The sequence below is a fragment of the Helianthus annuus genome, chromosome 15, assembly GCF_002127325.2.
Source record: "Helianthus annuus cultivar XRQ/B chromosome 15, HanXRQr2.0-SUNRISE, whole genome shotgun sequence".
Lineage (NCBI taxonomy): Eukaryota > Viridiplantae > Streptophyta > Magnoliopsida > Asterales > Asteraceae > Helianthus > Helianthus annuus.
Window position 1 is genome coordinate 129081279 of NC_035447.2, and position 26384 is coordinate 129107662.

Genomic DNA, 26384 nt, shown 5'->3' on the forward strand with positions numbered 1-26384 from the left:
GTTGCTAATAAAAGTGCTGAATGAAATTAAATAAATTAACTAATATGGCTTTTATTACCATGGTTAATAAATCGTCAAGAACGATAATACTGTTAGGTTTCTAAATAGACCTTGTCTTACTTTTATGTAGCTCCTAAAGCTACATGGCCAAGTCGGAAGAAACAAACAGTCATTCTGAGGAAAACCCGGATAATACTAAGATTCATGTAACTGGTGCGGAGCTACAAGCACTGGTAGAAAATGCTGTTGCCAGGGCCATTGATAGGCAATTCAGGGAATCGAGCGGGACTCGAAGTAGGACCCAAACTGTACAACGTTCCAAATCCAAGAATCATTCAGAGGCTCATAGCAAGCCGCCCTCTAAGAATGATGTATCAAAGAAAGACGAGCCAAAGAAGAATGATGAGGATAATCACTCCTCCAACCACATCAGTATCCCGAAACAGGAGATCAAGCAGAAGCATGAAACGCACAGCAAGTCCTGTACGTATAAATATTTCGTCTCATGCAAACCCAGAGATTTTACTAGGGAGAAAGGAGCGGTCGACTGTATGACCTGGTTAGATGAGATGGATACGGTTGTAGATATCAGCGGGTGTGCTAATCGGGACGTAGTGAAGTACGTGTCCCAATCATTCAAAGGGGACGCTCTAGCATGGTGGAAATCTCTTTTGCAAGCTGCCGGTAAGGCCACCCTTTATAGCATGTCATGGGATCAGTTTGTGGCCCTGATCAAAGAAAATTTATGCCCACAACACGAAGTTGAAAGGATCGAATCAGATTTCGTATCCCTAGTGATGAAGAACCTCGACTGCCAGGCATACCTTACCACTTTCAACACTCTATCTCGACTAGTGCCATACCTGGTAACCCTAGAGCCGAGAAGGATCGCCCGTTTTATTGGGGGTTTGGCACCAGAGATCAAGGCGAGCGTTAAGGCATCGAGGCCTACAACGTTCAGATCAGTAGCTGATCTATCTCTCTCTCTCTCTCACCCAAGATGTAGTCAGGTTGAGAGCTCTTAAGAGCTCAGAGGAGAACAAGAGGAAACGTGAGGATGGCACCTCACGAAGATCGGAGAAAAGACACCGAGGGAACAACGACCACAGGAAAGGGTCGGGATCTAATTGGCAACCATCAGGGGATAAGCCCCGATGCAAGACCTGCAAGAAACACCATTTTGGGAAGTGTCGTTTAGAATCAAAATCCCAGTCTCACGCAAAACGATGTGGAATCTGCAAATCCACCGACCATACAGCCTTGGAATGCAAGAAGCTAAAGGATGCAACTTGTTATGGTTGCAATGAGAAAGGGCACATCCGACCTAATTGCCCAAAGAACGCTAAGAAGGCCGATGATGGAAAGAAAACCAATGCGAGAGTCTTCAAAATGGACGCTAAGGAAGCAGTTCAGGATGACAACGTCATTACAGGTACTTTTCTTGTAAATGATGTTTTTGCTAGAGTTCTATTTGATTCAGGAGCAGATAAGTCATTTGTAGATGATAAGTTCTGTAAGTTGTTAAACCTACCTGTTAAAGCCTTAAGTGTGAAGTATGAGGTGGAATTAGCCGATGGAACCACAGAAACCGCCTCAACTGTCTTAGATGGATGTGTTATATCCATTAGGAATCATTCTTTCCCATTATCCTTGCTTCCCTTTAAGCTAGCCGGATTCGATATAGTGATAGGCATGGATTGGTTATCGCATAACCAAGCCCAGATTGTGTGCAACAGAAAGCAAGTGGTAGTTAAGACTCCGTCTGGTGAGTCACTCACTATCCAGGGAGATACCCAGCATGGATTGCCAGAGCAAGTGTCCATGCTCAAGGCATCCAGATGTCTGCAGAAGGGTTGTGTCATTTATATGGCACAAGTTACTATTGATGAGCCAAAGCCAAAGATCGAAGACATCCCTCTCATCTCAGAATACCCTGAAGTGTTTCCGGAAGAACTCCCCGGTTTGCCACCAGATAGGCAAGTGGAGTTTCGAATAGACATCATTCAAGGTGCAGCGCCAGTAGCAAGAGCACCATATAGGTTGGCACCAACGGAGATGAAGGAGTTGAGGATGCAATTGGATGATCTGTTAGCTAAGGGTTTTATTAGACCTAGCTCGTCTCCTTGGGGAGCGCCAATCTTGTTCGTTAAAAAGAAGGATGGATCGATGCGTCTGTGCATCGATTACCGTGAGCTTAACAAAGCCACTATCAAGAATAGGTATCCTTTACCCAGGATCGACGATCTGTTCGATCAGTTGCAAGGAGCAAGTTACTTTTCAAAGATCGACCTGAGGTCAGGCTATCACCAGTTGAAGGTCAAGGATGAAGATGTGCACAAGACAGCATTTAGGACTCGATATGGACATTATGAGTTCCTAGTGATGCCTTTGGGGATCACTAACGCACCAGCCGCATTCATGGATCTCATGAATCGCGTCTGCAAGCCTTATTTGGATAAATTCGTCATCGTCTTTATTGACGATATCCTTATCTACTCGAAGAACCAAGCTGACCATGAGAAACACCTTCGTTGTATTCTCAAACTTCTACATCATGAGAAACTCTATGCCAAATTCTCAAAGTGTGAATTTTGGCTTCGAGAAGTCCAATTCCTTGGACGTGTGGTAAGCGAGCGTGGTATCCAAGTAGATCCCGCAAAGGTAGAAGCAGTCATGAATTGGCAAGAGCCAAAGACTCCTACCGAGATTCGCAGTTTCCTCAGATTAGCAGGATACTATAGGCGATTCATCGAGAACTTTTCAAGGATTGTTGCGCCCCTAACCTCGTTGACTCGTAAGAAGATTAAGTTTGATTGGGGCCCTAAGCAGCAGGAATCCTTTGACATTTTGAAGAAGAAGTTGAGCAATGCACCAGTGTTAACATTGCCTGATGGTATAGAAGAATTCGTGGTGTATTGCGATGCGTCACACACTGGTATGGGCTGTGTACTCATGCAGAGAGGCAAGGTCATTGCCTACGCTTCACGACAGCTAAAAGTGCACGAGAAGAACTACACCACCCACGACTTGGAATTGGGTGCCGTTGTGTTTGCATTGAAGCTATGGAGACATTACTTGTATGGAACCAAGTGTATAATTTATTCGGATCACAAGAGCCTTCAGCATTTGTTCAATCAGAAGGAATTGAACATGCGACAAAGGAGATGGATGGAAACTTTAAATGATTACGACTGTGAGATAAGATACCATCCAGGCAAGGCAAATGTGGTTGCCGACGCCTTAAGCAGGAAAGAAAGAGTGAAACCAATCAGAATCAATGCCAAGCGCATTGAAATAAGGAATAATTTGAACGAAAGGGTGTTAGCTGCACAGAAGGAAGCTGTGTTGGAAGCCAACTATCCTGAAGAGAAGTTAGGAGTAACTGAGGAGCAGTTATCCTACGACAAAGATGGAATGCTAAGACTGAACGGACGAATATGGGTTCCAGTTTATGGAGGACTTCGGGATGTTATCCTCCAGGAAACCCACAGCTCTAAATATTCCGTCCATCCTGGAGCTGATAAGATGTACCAGGACCTAAAAGCAAACTATTGGTGGATTGGTTTGAAAAAGTCTGTAGCTGAGCATGTAGCTAAATGTTTGACTTGTGCGCAAGTCAAAGCTGAGCATCAGAAGCCGCCAGGTTTGCTTCAACAACCTGAAATTCCCAAGTGGAAATGGGAAATGGTGACAATGGATTTCATCACCAAGTTACCAAAGACGAGAAAAGGAAATGATACCATATGGGTCATAGTAGATAGACTGACGAAGTCAGCTCATTTTCTACCCATCAAGGAGACGTATAGCTCCGATATGTTAGCTCAATTATACGTTGATAAGATTGTAGCGTTGCATGGTATACCTGTATCTATTATCTTCGATAGAGATACTAGGTATACGTCACATTTTTGGAAGAGTTTCCAGCAATCATTGGGCACTCGTTTGAATTTTAGTACGGCCTATCATCCTCAGACCGATGGTCAGAGTGAGCGTACTATTCAAACTTTGGAAGACATGCTTCGTGCATGTGCGATTGACTTGGGTGGTAGTTGGGATAAGAACCTACCACTGATTGAATTCTCCTACAACAATAGCTACCATTCCAGCATAAAAGCTGCGCCTTTTGAGGCCTTATACGGTAGAAAGTGTAGATCGCCCATCTGTTGGGCAGAAGTTGGAGATGTCCAACTATCAGGACCAGAAATCGTTTTTGAGACGACGGACAAGATCGTTCAGATTCGCGATCGTTTGAAAGCTGCCAGGGATAGGCAGAAAAGTTATGCGGATCCGAAGCGCAAAGATTTTCACTTCGATGTAGGTGATAAAGTGTTGCTTAAGGTATCACCCTGGAAGGAGGTGATGCGATTTGGTAAGAAAGGCAAGCTAAGCCCGAGATATATAGGACCTTTCGAGATTGTCGAACGTGTCGGGTCAGTTGCTTATAAGTTAAACTTGCCTGAAGAACTTAGCGCTATTCATAATGTGTTCCACATCTGTAATTTGAAGAAGTGTTTCGCTGATGAATCACTGGTTATACCGCATACAGATATACACATAGATGAGAGTTTGAAGTTCGTGGAAAAACCATTGTCGATCGAGGATCGACAGGCGAAGAAGCTTCGAAGGAAGTATATACCTATTGTAAAGGTCAAATGGGATGCCCGTAGAGGTCCCGAATACACGTGGGAAGTGGAATCCACGATGAAGGAAAAATATCCTCATTTGTTTCAGTAAATCTCGAGGTCGAGATTTCTTTTAAGGGGGTGAGGATGTAACACCTCGAAAATTTACGTCCAATAATGCATTGACACGTGTCATAGACTTTGCATATGCGCAAACATACTTTAGAGGGACTAAAGTTGACAAACGGTGAAAACTATGGAACGTAAGGGTCCAAAGTGTCAACAATGGATAAATAGACCCTATAATAACCCTACATAATGTTTATAACCTTAAACGGATAGATCATGGATCATACGAAGCGGAAAATGCACGTAAGTGAGGAATTGCAAACTACAGGGGCTAAAAGTGTCAACATGTTGAATTTATACCTCTGAGTGATCTTTTGGCAGCCCCGAAGCTTTGTAATGCTAGAATATACTCACTAGAATATGTGGTAAAAATTTCATGAAGTTTCGTTATCGTATGAGAAAGTTATGGCCAAAACCGTACTTGAGGGGTTAAAAGCGTCAACGTCGAATTTCATGACTTTTCGGGTGAGCGCAAAGTTAACCGAGGACATTACCATGTTGGTAAATGTCCCTAGGTTCCTAAAAACCAAGTTTGAGGGTTTACGAGTCAAAATATATAGCCAAAACGTCGCGTGCAAAGGACAGGGACTAAACTGCAATAATTATCAAACTTTGTTGGACCTGCAGACCCAGGCGGCCCGCCTGGGCAGACTTACGCGGGCCGCGACCCACGCCCAGGTGCAGAACTTCGCGAACTGTAACCATTTGGTCCGATTTTTGAGTGGGAAACAGCTTGCATCACCTCCTAATTGCACCAATCAAATCCCTTGCATGTATGGACACCTGGGGCACTCTCCAAACACCTGAATTCCCTTTATAATTCAGATCAAAGCTTCATTTTTGAGGCACTTGTGTAGTAACCAAGAACACCACAACTTGCAAGAATTCACAAGGCATCTCCAGGGACTTTCTGATCGACAAGGCAGCCTCATAGTGATTCCTAAGCTTCATTAGGACTCTTGTAAGCATCCATAACTTCCTCTAATTCGTTCTAGCATAGATTATTAGCCAAAAGTCAATCCGTAGTAAATATAGTTTGACTTTTCGATTAAACGAAATTGGCTCTGTCATTTCTCAAATTGAAAGTACCTAAATGTTGGTATTTATGTGGGAAACAAACCCTCAAAAGGGTATCCTCTGATTCCCACTCTAAGCATGCTATTTGTCGAGTCAAAGTTGTTCTTAAAAAGTCAACAGGAAGTGTTTTTGCAAATTATAGCATAAATGGTAATGTAGATGACATGCAATCAGTTTGATCATCAAAAATAACTTTATAATGAATATAAGAATATGTTTTATCATGATCAACTCGACAATCTTTAGTATAAACTCGGATCGGAACCGAAAGTCTTATAAAACGACTTTTTCGTTGACTCTCGATTCGGATCCGTGCATGCATGTTTGAGATCTGTATTAGAGTTTATTTTTGACCATTTTTATTGAAGTTTAACTCTCTGGAACTTTTACAACTTGAGTCTATGCTTAACCGATTCATATGCATGCTTCCGATTTATGCTTAAAGTTGACTATTTTGCCCTTTTTATTATAAAACGTGATTTTTGGAAAAGTGAAAGAGTAGAAACCTTTATTACTGATTTATAAACGTGCACCGAAAATTTGAGATCAGTTGGAGGTCCAGATTTTGAGTTATGGCCGATATCGTAAAACTATAGCTTTATGTTAAAGAAACGGCGCATTTAGCGTATAACCTATTTAAGGCCACTTTTTGATATAAAACTTTTTACCCACTGATGTTATATAATATTTTGGGATTTTTGAAGATTTTTATTTAATTTTTGGCTGATCGTATCATAGGTCGCTAAGTTGATTCGGTTAATGCTGGTTTTGACCGTTTAAGCCATAAAATGAGTTTTATAAATCCTTTTGACCCCAAACCTTTTTCTAATGATTTTATTTGTTAAATAAATTATTTTGAGCATTCTGGAAATATAAAAATCTCAGCTTTCCTTTAAAAACCCGGAAACGGCTCTAAATCGCCTTTCTAAGCGTTTTTAACGCATAGTATGCGTTATACCCATATTAAACATATAAGGATTATACCTACTGATGTATTTAGCATATTTTTATAAAATAACAGTAAGTATAAGTTTTTGAACTCAGGTTTCCAGTTTTGACGTTTTTAGCCCTTGTGAAATTACTAAAATACCCCTACGGTGCATAGTTTGATTTTAAATGATAAGTTTTGTATATGGGTCATACCCTACTGTTATAATATGTCAAATTAAGCATATCTACTGTATAAATCAGACCTGTAACTCAGATTTCCAATTTAACCCTTTTATAATCTTTTAAATGACCAAAATGCCCTTATAAGGCATAAATTGAGTTTAAATTCATTCGGGGCATAATAGAACATAACTTGCTGATATTATATCATATTTAAAGCATATTATCTCAGGGGACTTGCATATGACTCTTTTGCCTACCCGTAACGCCCTTTTAGCGCTCGGTTCGGTTTATGTAACTAGTTTGCATAAATTGACCGAAACGGGTCAAACGTTATCATTTTTGTCTCAAAATCCAGAATGTATTTAGTATACCCATATTATACAAGTATTCAAACTTGTCGGGTCTAAATCACATTCTATCCGGTCTTCGCTTAATCGTGCGCTTGAACCGTATCGTCCTTAAACTAACCGGTCTAAGCTTAGGCTTAAATAAAAGACCCGTTAGGAATCTAATAGGTTATTATAAACCTTTGTTCCAGAATAGGAGGCCCAGTAAAAGCTACCCTCACTTGCCAATTGTGATTCAAACTTACTCAGGTAAATACTTTTTAACTTATTTTCCCTATACGGGCTTGGGGTACGGTATATAGAATACCGCTTGATCGAGCGTACAAAATCTTGCACCCTTGGGTGTTCAATTGAATAATTTTGATCGGCTCGTTTAAACAGTCTTGTTTTACTTAAAGCCTTTGGGGGGTTAGTGACCATGTCCCGGATATCCTTGGCATTATCTTACGAGATGGCCACGACCAGAGCACGGGGTGTAGGCGTACACCCGTCAGTGTATAACTCTATATTGTGGTGTGTCTATTAATCTTTAACCCGGACAAGATCCCGGGCTACTGAACGCACGAGTAACATGTAATTCGTTCACAAGATTATATTGCATAATTATCCCAAGTTATAAAAATATTTTTATGCCATGTGCATTTAAATCAATTTTCAATCATTTTCAAAATGAGTCAGTTAATTTGTATTTACCAGTGTAAACTGACGTATTTTCCCAAAAGGTTAAGTGCAGGTACTACACGTACTAGGCTGGCTGTTTCCTAGAGCGTCCACAATAGTCTCGCAAGCTCGGACGACAATAAAACTGTTGAACAATTATCTTATTTTATTTGATCCGCCTGTGGATGCGTTTCAACTACTCGTGATATTTAATATTACATTTTATTTAAAGTTGAAATGAATCTATTTCTGCTTCCGCTGTGCATTATTATATTGTGTTGTTTGTCTATGATGATGCCAACTACGTCACCATACCCTCCACCGGGCCCACAGGTGACACGTGGAAATTGGGGGTGTGACATGTAGGCAACGCCAATAAAGGTAGGTGTGACCCATGTGTGAACGACACACGATCCGGCTCCACGCTTGAAATCACAGGAGCTTTGGAGATCGAGTGGTTCATGAGTTCGTAATTTAGCCCAAATGTTTTCGTGCATACCCAAAGTCATAACTGCATTTGTAATTAGTTTAACTGCTATGGAAACAACAAAGAAAATAATGTAAACAACACTTGTATTGATAATCTTGTCCGGCGCATTGCCATCGCTTACAAAGGTTGTGTTTTACATGTATCATTTTCGCAATTGTTGTGCGTTCCACGTGCGAGGAACAATGTGACCGTCTAATGTACGTAGCTTATACGCGTTTTTTCCAGGACTTTGTGGACAATGTAGGGACCCTCCCATTTAGGCGCGAGTTTTCCTGGGCGTTCGGCATTAGAGGCTTCATTGTTACGGAAGACGTAGTCATTCGGGTTGAAAATACATATGCGCACCCGCGCGTTGTAGTACTTTTCTAACTTACACTTGTACTTGCTTCATTGATGGCCACGTTCTCACACCGTTCTTCTAGCATGTCTAAGTCAAGGTGGCGCTCCGCCTCGTTGTCAATCGAATTGATAGCCAACATGCGCGGTGAGGGGATACCAATTTCTGTTGGGATAACTGCCTCTAAGCCATAGACCAAGCTAAAGGGGGTTTCTCCGTTACTCGTCTTGGGCATGGTGCGATGCGCACACAAAATGCTTGGGAGTTCATCTACCCACCCTCTTCGTTCAGTGCCAGGTCTTGCTTTCATCCCTTCAACTATACTTTTGTTGATGCTCCCCACTTGGTCGTTTCCTTGGGGATGTGCCACAGAAGAAAAAGTATGTTCTATATTCAGCTCCTTCATCCATTCTTGAAGGTCTTCCGAGGCAAATCAGGGCCATTATCAGTGACGATGCGCAACGGCAACCCGAATCGACAAATAATGTGCTCCCAAACTTTCGAACAACCATAGCGGTTGTCCAAGCAAGGGCCTTAGCTTCCACCAATTTTGTGAAATAATCAACCACGACGATAATGAATTTTATCATGCCTGGTGCATCGGGGAATGGACCAACTATGTCAACCCCCCATTGTTGGAAGGGCCAAGCTGTTGAAACTTGAATCAATGTGTTCTTTGGGCGTAGGGTTTTTAGCGCATGACGTTGGCAATTGCGCAACTTCTTAACTGCATCCAAGTGTATGCCTGGCTAATAATACCCTACATTCATCACTTTTGTAACCACCATGCGCGGTCCTGCATGGATCTTGCAAATTCCTTCATGACTCTCCCGAATCAGGTAATTTACATCTTATGGGTCCAAACAGTGCAATAGTGGTCCTAAATATGATCGTCGATACAGGATCCCTTCGTCCATCTATAAGGCAATACCTTATGTTGGACTTTTCTCGCTTCAACTTTGTTGGTTGGAAGGACTCCTGCTTGTAGATATTGGATAATGGGGGTCATCCATGATAGTGACCCCATTTCGATCATGTTTACTAGGCGTAAACGAACGGAAGGGTTTTTTAGCACTTCGATTCGTACGTCCTTTGCCAGATGTTGGAAACTTATAGCAGCCAACATGCTTAGTGCGCCTGCAGGCTTGTTCTCGCTTCTGTTGATGTGTACTACTTTGAATGATTGGAATCTTTGAATCAAATCCTTAGATTGTTTGAGATACAACGCTGTAATTTCACCTTTAGTGTCATATAAACCATTCATCTGCCCTGCGACCAACAGGGAGTCAGCGTGCACTTCCAAGTTTTTCACACCCATCTTTGTTACCAATTGCAACCCTGCTAAGAATGCCGCATATTCGGCTTCGTTGTTTGTGCTCTTGAAATCAAGTCGAATGGCGCATGTAAATTCGTGCTTCTCAGGGTTAACCAACCGCAACCCTACGTCTGCGCCATCCTTATTTGACGCCCCATCTGTGTAACGTGACCACACTTCATCTATTTGTTTTGGTGCAGGGGTTTTGAATGGCTTCACATTCTCTGATTTTGTCAGCAGGGACTTCTGGGTCAATGTTTGCCAAGATCTGACCCTTGATTGCTGATCTTGGTTTGTAAACAATGTTGTGGCCTCCCAACTTATTTTCCCATTTGGCAAATCTTCCTGAAATCTCCGGTTTTCTTCAGATGTTTCTAATATGGTAGTTGGTGTGGACATTGATCATGTGCCCTGTGAAGTATCTGCGTAACCTTCTTGACGCATAGACCAGTGCTAGGAGTACTGCGCCTACAGCTCTGTCTAAGGCCAATAGGTATAGGACCCATGTTTCCTTTTCGCGTAGGGCAGTGAGGGTTGGCAGTTGAATCAGTCACTCCTTCATTTCTTTGAATGCACCTACTGCTTTGGCAGTCCAATGAAACCCATTCTTCTTGACGCAGTTACGCATGGTATTGAGGAAGGGGAATGACTTGGCAACATTATTGGATACGAACGATTGAGTGTAGCTTGCCTGTTGGCTAATCCTTTCATTTCCTTGATATTACTCGACGATGGCATACATTCTATTGCTTGGACTTTTTTAGGGTTGACTTTGAAGCTTCCCTTATTGACGATCATGCCCAAGAATTTTCCTTCTTCCATCCCGAAAGAACATTTGCTCGGATTGAGATTTATGTTCACGTTGCACAAATATTAGAACGTCTTCTCAATATCTTTCAACATCGGATCTTCTTCACGACTCATGAGGACTAGGTCATCAATGTATACCTCAACATGCTTTCCTATGTTATCTCCAAACGTGTGATCCATCAGCCATTGGTAGGTTGCACCTGTGTTGCGCAAACCAAAAGGAATATTGGTATAGCAAAAAAATTCGATCTCTGTTCCAAAAGCTGTCTTATCTTCATCTTTTAAGGCCATCTGCACCTGATGGTATCCTTTGTAACTATCTAGGAAACACTTCCACTTGAATGGTGCTAGAGAATCGATCTTCTTTTTAGTCTCTAGGAGAGAATAACAATCCTTGGGAAACGCCTTATTAATATCCTTGTATTCCACCCACATTCGCCAGCCCCCATTCGACTTCTCAACCATGATTGTGTTAGCCACCCATGTTTGATAGCGCACCTTGCGCATGATACCAACATTCAACAATTCTGTAACCTTTTCATTCATAGCTCTGGTCTTTTCGGGACCGAGACCGCGTTTCCTTCGTACCACCGGTTTAATTGATGGGAAGGTGTTTAAGCAGTGCTCTGTGACATCCTTTGGGACTCCTGTCATATCGGCAGGTGACCAAGCGAAGTTATCCATGTTCTTGAAAAGCAACTACTTTAGGAAAGTGCGGATATTTTCAGACATGGCTGGACCAACAGTCACTATCTGCTCTGGGTACTTGCGATTCAAGACCCACTTTTCAGATTCTGTGCGCGGGGTGTTCTTGCTTGCCTTTGTCAAACACACCTCATCAGTTGCCATAACCTCTTTCCTCGACTAGATGATCCCCACTCCAGTTTTCGTTGGGAAACCGATTCCCGAGTGTGGAGTGGACGTTACCATGCTGAGGTGGCCTTGAGTTTCTCTGCCGATCAGGACGTCATGTCGTGAGTTTGCTGCCATTACCATGAAGTTTACGTATGTCGCTCTTTAGTGTTTCACTTCTGTAAGCGTGACCGGAAATGAAATCTACCACAGGGAATATCGTTTTGTTGCAACATCCTAACAAAGGATAATCAACTGGCTCAAGACGCGTTTTGTCTTCTAGATCAAACTAATTAAAGCACTGTTCGTAGATGATGTCAGATGTGCTCCCCGGTCGATAAAGATGTAATCGGTATGACAGTGACCCAGGACTCAGGTGATAACGACAAGTCGTGTGGCGCGCGGACCCCTAGTACCACCGGAAAGATTACTTGTTGTTCACGCCACAAATCGTTTTGTGGGCGTTTACCATGATTCTTTACATTGTGCTTTGGTCCGTCGTTGACCATGTGGGTATCTAGCTGACGTCTCTTCTTGTTAGGCCCTTCATCTGTTCGTTGGATTTGTCGTGTTTCCTTGTGCATATTCTTGAATAAATGTGTGAGCTTCCCACTCTTTAAAGCTTTTTCTATCTCTTGGCGCAAGCTGATTGAATCATCCGTAAGATGCCTTGTATCCTTGTGATAATCAAAATATAGATTAGGGTCTTGGCCCTTTTTGTTCTGCATCGGGAGTGCTGGCTTAAACTGATGATTCTCTATTGTAAGAACCTCTAGAGGTGTCTTGTTCAATAGAGTACAATGTTTGTCTTTGTTCTCATTTTTAACAACTTTCTTGTACCCGATTCTGTTGATTGTTGCGCAAGCATCATCACCATGTCGGGGTTTCTCATCATAACTGCTGTACTGGATTGATTTCCAGCCAGAGTTCTTTCCCTTCTTATTGCATCTGCTTTGTTCGTGCGCATGGCTGCCTGAGTAATGCCCGCTTGGGTACTGGCTAGCCTTCCCACAAGTTAATGTTTTCTCCATCTGCGTGATGATGTTGGCCACTACCATCACCTTATCCCATTCCTCGGGCATTCCATCTTTCCCTGTTATGATCCAGATTAAGCTGTCACAACGTACCACGTGTGTAAAGTGTGTGCGCATCAGGTCTTCGCTGACATTCCCGATTTCTAAACATTCCTTGATGAAACGGGTGATGAATTCTTCAAGGCCTTCATTCTCTCTTCTACAGATATTCATCACCTTGGATGTATCGCGCTTGTGACGTCGTTGTTGACTGAAATGAGCAAGGAACTTCTGCTCTAAGTCGGGCCATGACTTCAGCTTGCCTGCAGGGAGGCTGTTAAATTAGGTGCGAGCGGAACCTGATAGGGTTTGAACAAAGAGATGACTCCACATCGACATAGTCCATCCTCCCACAACACCAACACTTTTAAAAATCAGAATATGATCATCCGGGCTGGACAACCTGTTAAACTTGTTAATAGTTGAAGGTTGCTTTGCCTTTTTCCGGTGCCAGAGTAATTTCCCGAACAAACTTTGATTGTTCTGCTTCTGCTGGACTGTGAACTAGGCTATAATCATGTTCAACCGATAGATTATACGTCGCGCGTGCCCGTGGCTTATATGCTTCATGATTTTTGGTAAGGCGGCTGAATACTGAAGAGTTGTTGCAAACATGGTACGTTGGATCTGATTCACCAGCATGCGTACCCCATTCTTCGTTCATGTCATGCAGGCCTAACCAGCTACTCACCATTGTTCGTCGGTGTGTATGGGTATACTGGCTATCATAATATCTCCTCGTGTCTGCGAGTGGTGTGGAAACTTTGTCATTATAGTGATGGGGTGACGTGCGATGCTGATGTGTATCTGTACGTTCCGATGGCGCATACGATGGTGCACGCTCTTGATGAAGAGAGTTGTAGTCTAGTTGCCTGGGCGCCGGTGTCACCACTAGAGTCTGTTGATTATGAGTTTGAGTAGGAGCTTGTTGCACACACATTTGTGCATAGAATGCATTCAGAGTTGCTTGACTCTTGATGAACCACTAGGCGGGAGATTCCCCCTCTTGCAATAATGACATCAGCGGTGCCGATGGTCCAGCGCCATGGCTTGTTGGGGTTATGTTTGGGGTGGTACGAGTACCAGTTGCATACATGCCGCCTGTTATGGGCTATTTTCTGAGCATATATCCTGACTAATATTCTGACTTTGATTGTTTATTTGTGATCAGGATACCGGATCAGGATATTGGTAACATCCTGGTACGATATCCTGGTATTAACTGAATTAATCACGTGCAGATTAGGAGGTGCAAGTCTCCAACGTTCAAGAAGACTTCTTACCCCCAAGACTCGGGCAAATCGGTTAGATTAAAGACGTTGCACCCGAAAGACCAGGACTGCAACGTTAACTTGGGGAATATTCGAAGCATCCCGGTTTATTAGGATAATTAGTTGTTTTCGTTTAACTATAAATAGTATGGTCGGATCAGATTAAGGCACTCACTCTCATTCGCACACTTTGCTCTCTAGCTACTAGCAATTACTACACACAAACACTTGTACTCAGATTACATTGTAACACCTAGTTGATCCGCATCATATCCTGCACTGTATCCTGATATTTGAAGTAATAGAAGAACAAGGCAGCTGCGATTGTCAGCTCCCGAGGTTTTGTGCCGGCGATCTAGATTGATCAAGGGCTTTCCTCGTACATCCTGTGTCATCCTTTTACTTTTTAGCTCATTGTTTGATCATAGATACAACTCTATATCCTGAGCCGTATCCTGAACCTGTTTTTACAAACAACTTAACTTGAATATTTTCAAAACACATTTCTAGCACACTACCTCACTTAACTAATTTGATCACTTAATTGCCTCGGTAATTTTTGACCAAAACAATTTGGCGCCCACCGTGGGGCTAGTGGTGCTATTTCTACTAAAAACTTTTGCAAAATCGCTACTTGGTTTTCTATTTTCAAAACTTTTTGCTACACTGTTTTCAATGGCCTCAAGATCATACATGAGCTCTTCCACCATGTCTGCGACAATCTCTGCAACAATTGGTTCGGTGCTTCCACCACCTCCTCCGAGATCTCAAGCTTCTTCCCAAGGAACTGAAATTCATGTGGCTCGGGATGTTATCCCCGCTCGCAATATCCAGGGATCTGGTCCTGTTTTAGCTTCTAATGAGCAAATTCTAAATTTGTTTAGTAGTGTACAGGAACAGATGAGGCAGTAGCAGGAAACTAATCAGATGCTGATGAGAGAGATACAACACTTGAAATCCAGCTCGAGCAGGCCTGCTGAAGATACTGTCACTCCCTTGCAGCCCAGGGCTTTGAACTTCAGTTCTGTAGTTTACACTGAGGATAACCGGGGAAATATTGTGCCTAGCCATCCTCAGAATCATACTCCTGAGATATCTTCCCCAGTAAGAGTATCAACTGTGAGAAGCTCAGGATATGCTTCAGGATATGGCCAGAATCCCCAAGCCGGTAATGTATCTAATAATAATAATACTCTTGCCACTAACGGTGTTGGATCTTTGCAGGATGCAGGTGTGACATCAGGATTATCTAGGGAGCTTCAGAAGCTAAAGGACATGATATCCAGTGTGCCTGGGGTGGTCCAGCCGATTCCAGAAGTATCCCATGACAGTCACAGGATATCCCGGTTTGCACATCCTATCTGTGATGCTGAAATCCCAAAAAGATTTCAGACCCCCAACATGAAGCTCTACGATGGAAGCATGGATCCTGAGGAGCATATTGCCCAGTATAGGGAAAGGATGGAAATCAACCCTATCCCTCCGGATTTCAAGGAAGCATGCCTGTGCAACGGTTTTGGTTCTACCTTAATAGGATCAGCCTCAAAATGGCTATTAAACGTTCCTCCTCACTCAATTACTTCATTTGCTCACTTGGTCAATTTATTTAATAGTCAATTTTCTTGCAGCAGAAGTTTTGAGAAACTAACCAGTGATCTTTATAGGATAACTCAAGGACCCCAGGAATCCTTGAGAGATTATGTGAATAAGTTTAGCCGTGAATCCTTAGATATCCCGCACCTTGATGTTGCAACAGCTGTGCAGGCTTTCAAGATTGGGTTGCAAAAAGATTCTCAATTTTATCAGGATCTTGTGATGAATCCCTGCAGGAATCTGGACGAAGCTTGTAACAGGGCATTAAGATACATTCGGCTGGAGGATGATAAAAAGATGCAAGAGAGAATGAATTCGTCCACAACCTATGAGTTAACCAACAGGAAATCAGAATCCTCATATAAACCATATCGCTCAAAGCCATATGGCAGAAATGATAGCAAAACAGTCAATGCTGTTGAAGACAAGGATCCTGAGGAGTATCCTGAGTTGTCTGAATATTGTTTTTCTGTTAATATACCGGAACTAATGTATGCTATGCAGGGTTTAGGAGACAAAGCTAGATGGCCTCGGAAGAATCAACAAAAAGCTGATTGGAAGGATAAGTCCAAATGGTGTGCCTTCCACGAAGATTTTGGACATGTTACTGAGGATTGCATCGCTCTAAGGAAAGAAATAAGCTACCTCCTGAGCAAGGGGTATCTGAAGGATCTACTGGGAAGAAAGAAGAATAAAGGACAGGATCTTGAGAAGGATCCTGAACGGGCAGCATCACCTTCGGCAGATGCCAAAATAATTAACTTTATTTTAGGAGGATCCGATATTTGCGGGACGTCATATTCCGCAGCCAAGAGACATGCAAAGGAAGCTAAGGCAGAAAGAGGAGAAAAGCCGACCAGGATGACGACCCTCACAACTGACAAAGTGATCACTTTTGATAGTGATGACAGGGATACTGTTCAGCATCCTCACCATGATGCTCTAGTAATTATATTGTATGTCGCTAACCATTTTGTGCACAGGATACTGGTCGATAATGGCAGTTCCGTCAACATAATTCAGCTAGAGACATTGAAAAGAATGAATGTATCCCCGATGGATATTACTTCGAAATCCACTGTGCTTGTCGGTTTCAGTGGAGAAGCCAGGAGTACCGTAGGGGAGATAAAATTACCTGTATACGTTGAAGGGGTCAATTCAATACAACGCTTTTGCGTGATGGACTCATTATCCTGCTATAACATTATATTGGGTAGGCCATGGATTCATGATATGAAAGCCGTGCCATCAACTTATCATCAGTGCATCAAGATCCCTACACCTTGGGGAGTTGTCAAAGTGGATAGTGACCAGCAGGAAGCCAAGAGTGTTACTCATCATCCATGACATCCTCTACCAAGCCTAATGCAGCATAGCAATTAAAGATGTGGGCCCAGGATATTCTGGAGGCTTTTGAGCAGGATGTAAAGAAAATTATCCTGGATCAGGATATCCCGGATATCTCGATGCTCGTAGGAACCAATATCCCCCAGGATATTGAAAATCATTTGACTAACTTTTTGAAATGCAGGATGTCGACATTCGCATGGAAACATGAGGATATGACAGGTATTTCCAAGGATATTATAACACATAAGCTTGGTATTGACAGATCATTTAAGCCGGTCCAACAAAAGAGAAGGAAATTTGCTCCGGAACGAAATGTGATCATCCAAGAGGAAGTTGAAAGGCTTTTAAAAAGAAAGATGATTAGGGAAGTGAAGTTTCCCAAATGGCTGGCTAATGTGGTTGTGGTGCAAAAGAAAAACAGGAAATGGAGACTGTGTGCGGATTACACAGACTTGAATAAAGCTTGTCCCAAAGACCCGTTTCCTCTACCTCATCTTGACTCGATGGTAGATGCCACTGCCGGTCATGAGATGTTAACCTTCATGGATGCATCCTTAGGATTCCAGCAGATCCAAATGGAACTTTCAGACCAGGAGGATACTGCTTTCATGACACCCACAGGTATTCATTGTTATACTGTTATGCCTTTTGGTTTAAAAAATGCAGGTGCAACATACCAAAGGCTGGTGAACATGATGTTTAAAGACAAACTGGGGGACACAATGGAAGTATACATCGATGATATGGTAGTAAAATCCAAGAAGGCTGAGGATCACCTCCAGGATATTAAGGGAGCGTTTGATATCCTGGACCAGTACAACATGAAATTGAATCCTGTTAAATGCCATTTTGGAGTGGGGGCAGAAAAGTTTCTAGGATACATGGTGACTAAAAGGGGGATAGAAGCAAGCCCGGAGCAGATTAAAGCCATCTTAGATATCAAGTCACCTTCAAATATGAAGGATGTTCAACGATTAACAGGGCGAGTAGCCGCATTGAATAGATTTATCTCAAGATCCTCGGAAAAATGTAAGGAATTTTATGATATTCTGAAGAAGAATAAGAAATTATGAAACAGCCTTGCAGGATTTGAAGCAGTATCTTTCAACCGCACCTCTGTTAATGAAACCTGAGGATGGCGAACCACTATCCCTATATCTCGCAGTATCAGGGAATGCAGTAAGTGCTTTCCTTGTAAAGGACCATGAAGGTCTGCAATATCCTGTTTATTATGTTAGTAAAAGTTTATTAGATGCTGAAACTAGGTATTCTCACTTAGAAAAGCTGATATTAGCTCTAGTTATGGCTTCGACAAAACTTAGACGCTATTTTGAAACACATAGGATTCATGTTAAAACCAACTATCCTGTTAAAAATGTACTTAGGAAACCCGAGATGTCAGGTAGGATGGATAAGTGGTCGGTGAAGTTAACTGCCTATGATCTAGTATATGAACCTAGAAATGACATAAAGTCTCAGGCTTTAGCTGACTTTGTGGCTGATTTCAGTAGTGATATTCAAAATGAAGAAGACCTAGAAGTACAACAGCTAGGAGAAAACTTAGAATCCTGGACGTTAAATACTGATGGTACATCTAATGTAAGAGGTGTAGGTTTAGGTATACTACTAAAATCGCCACAGGGGGATATATTACCCCAGGCTATTAGATGTGAGTTTCCTGCCACTAATAACGAAGCAGAATATGAAGCTCTAATTGCAGGATTAGAATTGGCTAAGAGCATGAATATCAAGAGTTTACAAGTATTTGTCGATTCCTTGTTAATCACTAATCATTTGAATGGATCTTATGCAGTAAAAGGTGAAAAATTGGCTGAATACCTTGAAATTGTCAAAAAATTAGCAGGATATTTCGATGTTTTCACACTTGAACAGGTACCAAGAGAGGATAACGCTGAGGCTGATGCACTGGCAAACCTAGGATCATCAATCAGGATACCAGAAGGGACCCAAATACCAATATTACATATCCTATATCCTGCGATGGATCCTCAGGATAAGGAAGTAGTGAGTGTTCGGGATCCTGATGCTGAGTATCCTGAAGGGGATCCCAAATCCTGGACGGCTCCAATCATAAGATACTTCAAAGAAGGACACATCCCAAAAGATGAGAATCCTAAGGCCTTTAGGATGAAGGTATCATGATTCACTATTATAAATAATGTTTTATATAAGAAATCTCTTGCAGGTCCATACCTGAGGTGCTTGGAAGATCCCGAAACCAAAGAAGTGCTTCAGGATATACACGAAGGGGATTGTGGTAACCACACTGGGGGCAGGTCGTTATTCTCAAAAGTATTAAGAACAGGATATTATTGGCCTACCATGAGGAAAGATGCTGCAGAATATGCTCGAAGGTGTGACGCATGTCAAAGACATAGTAATATATTACATCAGCCTGCTGAACCACTATATCCCATCGTTTCCCCTTGGCCGTTTATGAAATGGGGAATAGGTATAGTAGGAAAATTGCCAAAGGCTCCAGGAGGAAAGGTCTTCATGTTGGCAATGACTGATTATTTCTCTAAGTGGGTTGAAGCTGAAGCATTTATTCAAGTTAGAGATCAAGAAGTGGTATCCTTCATAAAAAGGAATATCCTGACTAGGTTTGGTGTACCAGCTGAAATAATTTGTGACAATGGATCTCAATTCATAAGTAAAAGGACTACTGACTTCTGCAAGAGTTGGGGAATCAAAATGATCACGTCCACACCAGTACTTCCTCAAGCAAATGGACAAGCAGAATCCTCAAACAAGATAATTGTCAACAACCTGAAAAAGAGACTGGGAGCTAAAAAGGAAGATGGGCAGAAGAACTACCCTTTGTTTTATGGGCTGATAGAACAACGGTGAAAAGTGCAACTGGCCAAACCCCATTTTCCTTGGTATTTGGAGCAGAAGCGGTGATCCCGACAGAAATGGTAATACCTACAGCAAGATCCAACCTTCGGGGTCCTGAGCAGAATCCTAAAGTCCTATGCCAGGAATTGGATACTATTGATGAGACAAGAGATGCAGCAAGGCTAAGGATGGCAGCATATCAACAAAGGATATCCAAAGCATATAACAAAAATATAAGGACTAGAAGGTTCCAGGTTGGAGATTGGGTATTGAGAAAAGCCTTTCAGAATACTACTAATCCTGCTGATGGAAAGTTGGCTCCGAAATGGGAAGGACCCTATGAGATTGAATCGGAATCAGGGAAAGGAGCATACCGACTCAGAAATATAGAGGGGGCTATGCTACCAAGATCCTGGAATGCTATACATTTGAAGCTCTATTTCAAGTGAGTTAGGAATTTGATTTCTAACTCAGGATGGTATGAATTCTATCTCTTTTAATATGTTTAATATTATTTACTATTTTGAACCCATTACTGACTTAAGCATCGGAGGGGTGTTAGCCAGGCTAACACCCACCTTAGTTTACAACTGTTTTGCAGTATACGCTTCGGGATATAGCTCCAGGATACCATTCAGGATACTTCGAAAGATCAGAGGATTGGCCCCCTCTCTCACGTTTAAGGGATCCTGATCCCTTCACAGGTTTAAAGGTATTCACCTTTCTCTCGAATTGGGTTTAACACCATGCCTGGAGCGCAAGTTATCCAGGGATAGTTCAAGGTGGCGGGACCAGTTCATGTAAAAGTGGCTGACAATTTCGTCATTGTTGGCTATATCCTGGATCCTTAAGGTATATAAAGATTGATCACCCTCTCTCGCGAAAGGGTATCTTCATACTCTCTAAGGTTTAAAGGTTCTCACCTTTCTAAGTCTTGGAGTTTATACACTCCCGCCTGTAGCGCATGAAAATTTGGGATTTTCCCCAGGATACCTATGAGATTTTCCCCAAGATACTAAGGATTTATCTCCAGAATGTTTTCGGGTTTTACCCCGGTAACACAAGAACTGTCCAGACAGTCAAAACTTGAACTCAAAAATTTTCTAAGTGTTCGAAGGTTTCGTGCACAGTGGACATTTCTCCTAAGGCAATTATGTAAGGCACAAAGAATCAAATTTGAACCTAGTGCACTAAGACTGGGGACATCTTAGTGGAAGGAGTTACAAGAAGGTTTGAAGTTTGGTACTAGGGTTACACTTTATTCCTGGTATGATCTTTCCTTTGTGAATCTTACATAAGTTATTTAAATTTGTCAGACTTATATATATCTGGGTTAGGATATATCTTTAGGATATATTCTCAAAATATATTCTCGGAATATGATTCAGGATATTTGATTAGAATATTTGGGATACAATACTTGGATTTAAAAATCAGAGTTGAATTTGTTATCAAAACAAGGTTTATAAATTCTAAGTAAACTATCTTTTTCCTTTAAAAACTTGATTTAAATTGTTTGAAAAATAAACTATTCTTTGAAGACTTTGTCTAAATTATTTGAATTTTGTAAAGTCCTATTTGACGAAAGTCTTCATAAGATATCGACTAAGTATTCTGATCAGGATATTCTGGAGTATAATTGCACCAATTTCAAAGCTAAAACTTAAACTAAGTAATGGATGACAGAAGTTAAAAGGCAATAATGAATAAGCTAAAAGGAGGTAATATTGACTAAAATAAGCAATACTAGTTGATAACCAAAGGTTTCGTCCCAAAACCTAGGACACATCCACCTTTGGTTATCTAATTGTTTAAATTCAAATGAAAATTGTTCAACAAACCATAACAATTTTTTTTTAGAAAGGCAAACTTTATAAGCAACCTAATTAGCAAATCGCTAACCAAACAAAGATTTTTTTTTTTTTTACAAAGCAATGGCAGGTAGTCGGGCAACAAGTTGCGCCGCCACCCCCTTTTGAATAGAAAAACCAATTCTACTAAATACAAAGTTTGAAACCTTTAGCGATGAAGAATTACTATTAACGACTTTTTGAACCCGATTCAAAAGTCGCACAGCGTCAGGAGCGAGGCCACCAAAGGTATCAAACGCAAACGGAACAAACACATGTTGATTCTCCAAGCAGGCTTCTCATGTTTTGCCACTTTGCTCGCCTCTGCCTTGAGCACTGCTTGCCCTACGACAAAGCCCTTGTCCTTGAGCCCGACAAGGGGAGAGACTCCAGTTAGATCTACACAAGCGTGTTTCCCCCTTCCCATCCAAACACAAGGATGTCCGCCGGGCGTAAAGTGGACCTCCCCTCTAAGGGGTCAGTCAGGAAATTTACCGGAGCCTCCTTTTTGGCAGAGATCCCAGCCCGCTTAAGAACATCACATAACACATCTCTCACCCAATCATGCCGATATTTAAACCCTGGTAGCTCTTTACAGTGGATCGCGTGCTCGCCGAAAGAATCCAAACACGCTTTGCGGCATACCGGACATGGCTCGTCAACTGGGAACAAAGGAATCATCAGTCGGTATCTAAGGATAGCACGGTATTCCACAGCCGACATGTGTTGCCCCAAGCCTTCAATAGGTGCGACAGACAGAAAGTCCTGAGCATGTGGGGTACGTAGACATTCAAACACAGCTCTTTGCCGAGGGGATAATACACACTTCTCTTCAAACCTCTTGACAATTTCACCATATAAGGCATTCGCCAGAATTTTCTGGGATTTAGGAGGGGCGGTGTCTTTAATGTAGAAACCGCCAATATCAAGGTCGCGAAGAGAACTATGCAAAAGGTCCAACGCACTCATGTAATCGGAGTCTAAAACATCCCCACCACATTCTCGGAGTATGTGGTCTTGTAAACCCCAAGATTGGGCCCTTGAAGCCACGAAAGCATATGAAGAGGCATCCTCGGCCGTACAAATCCCTAAGCCTCCGAACCGGGTCGGGAGAGAAGCCAACCTCCACTAGAGATCTCCAAAAAAGGCACCCCCACAAAGAACAATATCCTCTAGTGCTCCCCGGAGGCCTTCATCAAAAACAGAGACAGCTCCCCCGACCAAAGAAGGTTGACACGTTTGAAGACCAAAGAGTAATTTAGCAACACCCATACAAGAACGAAGCAAGAGGAGCTCGCTCTGAGGGTCCCGTAGGCGTTTAAGGTACCTCATCAGCTCGACTGCGCAGTTCGCTCTTTTAAGAGCCATACTACTAATAAACTCTGCATCACGACTAACGGCACCCCCCAGGAGTTTCACACCCAGCACCAGCCTCCCAATCCCCAGAGGGAATAAGCCCTCCTGAACCTTTACACCATTGCAGGTTGGCCAGAAAACTTCAGTTTTCTTTATATTAAGTTGAAGCCCTAAGGGAGGACCCTCAGCTCTGATGATATCTAAAGCATTAGCCACTTGGGTGGCATCTCCAATAATCGTTCCGTCATCTAGGTACCAGGCGTGAAATAGAAGTTTGCAGCGATCCCTTATTCGGTGAACAAGGGGGTGTAGAACAAGGGCAAAAAGGAGGGGCCCTAAGGGGTCCCCCTGCTGAACGCCAGTAGTAGACCAAATATACTCATCACCCACATATAATCTAGCTGGTTGACCATATAAAAAATCGACCCACGTAGAAATAGAAGGACACCTTTTCCTTACCTCGTACAGTAGGGCTGTCCTATCAACTAAATTAAAAGCGTTCGAAAAATCAACAGTAAGCAAAGCAAGAGACCCATCTTGGTGGTACTCATTAAGGAACCTGTTCGCACTATGAAGAATGTCCTCTGCCCTACATGGAATCCCTACCCCAAACTGGAAATCGCCAAGGTATTTGGCCATCTCCTTCCCAACACCTTTCATGGCCACCTTGGAGATCACCCTCCTCCAAATCCACCCAACAGCGATAGGCCTAATCCCATTATCTGGTTTGAGAAGAGGTGTAAGAGGAGCAGAAGCAACAAACTCCGCCAGACTCCTAGGGCACCTCCCCCCCAAGCATAAATTAACCATAGCTGAAGTAGCCCTAAGCAGGCTATCAGCAATCACAGACCCCTCCCCACAAAAAGCATCTAAAAGATGTTGGGGCCTTAAGCCGTCTCTCCCGCATGACGTACCTTTGGGGAAAGATTTAATACACCCGAGCACACAATCGGACTCCACCACAAGAGGAGACTCAGAAGGCAAGGAGGCAGGCATGGAAGGAGGGGGCATACAAGGGTATTCTTATTGAGAGGGGCCCCCGAGGAGCATAAAACCTTAACCGCTACAGTGAAATGACCATCAGCAACTTCACGTGAACATTGTTTCACATTTGTCCCCCCACACTCATTATCATTCTCAGTGCCCTTTTTTGATTCCATCTGCAACCCCCCTCGCGGGTTGATCAAACAACGACTGGACAAGAGTGGCAAAACCCTCACGATCACCCCACTGAGCCAAAGAACGCTGGATGCTAAGGCATTGGCCCGTCTTCCTATTGCCCGATCTCTTGTCCTGATGACCAACCGGCTTGAACACCCGCAAGGTGCAACGTGGTAATATCAATAGTCGAACCCATGCCTCAACAGAATCAGGCATAGCAACCACCTTGTCCAAAGCTGCAGTTAAGACTTGGGAAAATGCCAAACGACAACTAAGTGGGATACTCTTAACCAGTCTTGATGGGGAGAGAGAAAACACGGTCAAGCAAAGCAATATCTACACCCAACTCTTCCGACGAGGTATCAACGTTTTCAACACCGGGTCTAGTGATGCCAACAATAAAACCCTGTTCATCTCTCTCACCTGGCACAAACTGAATAACCTTATCCTCATGGTGGCACGCCCGACTGAAAGCATGAGGGCACATACACTCACCACATAACCATTGTCCGGACACCTTCAAAGCTTCACAAACAGAGGTAAAAAGATTAAGATCGTCAGCAATTGCACATCTCAAAGAATCTTTCCTCTCGTTTGAGCCCAAATGGTGACTCTTGATATGTGCCATTAACCTTGGGAATCCCTTAGCCCCCACCAAGCCATCGGGGCAACAATGAAACCGTCGGAAAGGACAAGGCCAGAAACCGCTACCATTAGAACCAACCATACCAAAGCTAGCAAGCGGAGTTGACACTTAGATAATGTCGGGTATGCCACCACCAATAAAGAAAACCCAACCCAAAAGGAATCGCAGCTGATGGGTCAAAAGGTAATTGAACCGCTACGCTAAAAAACCCCCGAAGAAATCACCTAGGCATTTCGTCGAACACCTTGCGTGCGAAGAAGAAAAACAAAGATGGGTGCTTTAGATTTTGAGAAAGTGTCCATGGGTCACAACTTAAACAAGAAGAAAAAGCCATCAGATTATACAATTCAGCAAACCAGTTAGGGATAAGAAGTGAAAACTCATTCAGGCATTTTAACAAACACCTGGCGGGCAACTAAAAATTCTGCAATTTCGAATAGTTTTAACAAAATAAACGAAACCCGATTGAGGAAATTCAATAAAGATTTGACTTACGCTATCAATAGCACCAATTTGAGGAGTTAATGTTGATTTTTCTGCAAGAGTTTGACTGAAAAAGGTGAAATAGACGAAGAAACAGAACCTGGTTAGGTAACGAGCGATAAGAAATTGATTGAAAAAGGTGAGCTTATTTATGAGCTTATTTAAAAGGTGAGCTTATTTATGATTAAACTGAAACGAAATTTGTGATATTGAAGGGAACCACGTTGGGATTCTGAAAGATGTGAAGAACCCTTGAACAGAATCATGCAAAAGTGAGAAATTTGAAGAAAAATGCAAGAGTCAAAATGCAAGAACAAAGAATTGCAAAATGTTGGTGTTGAAAAAGGAGATCTGGAAAATGAAAAGGCAAAGGTGCAAGATAATTGCTAAACCTGAAAAGAGTATAATTGAAAAGGAGATGGTGTGTATACATACAGGAAGCTGGTGATTGGGGCTTTTTGAGGAGGAACAGAGAGCTTGAGCTTCTTCAATGGCTTCAATCAATTTTTAGTAAGAAAAAGAAAGGGATAAGTATTAGGAGGCAGCGCCTTCTTCGTTCATGGCATTTTCGACAGCATCCGTTTCAGGATTAGTTTGAGCGTCCTTCTCAGCATCAGTTGGTTTTTCAACCGACTTTGAAGATCCTTCAGCTGCAGGTTTAACAGGGTTGCTGCCAAGACTTCTTAGCTTTATTTCCCAGGCATTGATGTCCCAAGAAGGGCATTCGAAGCCCAATGCCTTGGCTTCGTGGGCCATCTTTAGCCTGGCTTGGAGAAGGGAAGTAACGATAGAACTTTTAAGGCTTTCCCGATAGCTGATCATATTCCATTCATGTTGAGCATGGGCAGTGTCAAGATCGGCTTGGGCCTCCAGAACGGCTTTGTTGAGGGCGGCCTGGGTGTTCCTGGGTCAAAGCCTTGAACTTGTCCTCGTAATGCCGGGATTTGGCAACGGCAATCACGCCCTGGTCGGAAATGGTGACCTCGACTT

At 42.6% G+C, this 26384-nt stretch overlaps 1 protein-coding gene across 1 annotated transcript; it reads right to left on the reverse strand.

The window, feature by feature from the left end:
• Window positions 1-22876: 22876 nt before the first annotated feature.
• On the reverse strand, window positions 22877-24100 carry LOC110887274. The gene has a single exon (XM_022135010.1). The coding sequence runs from the start codon at window positions 24098-24100 to the stop codon at window positions 22877-22879; it is 1224 nt and encodes a 407-aa protein (XP_021990702.1).
• Between the last annotated feature and the right edge of the window lie 2284 nt (window positions 24101-26384).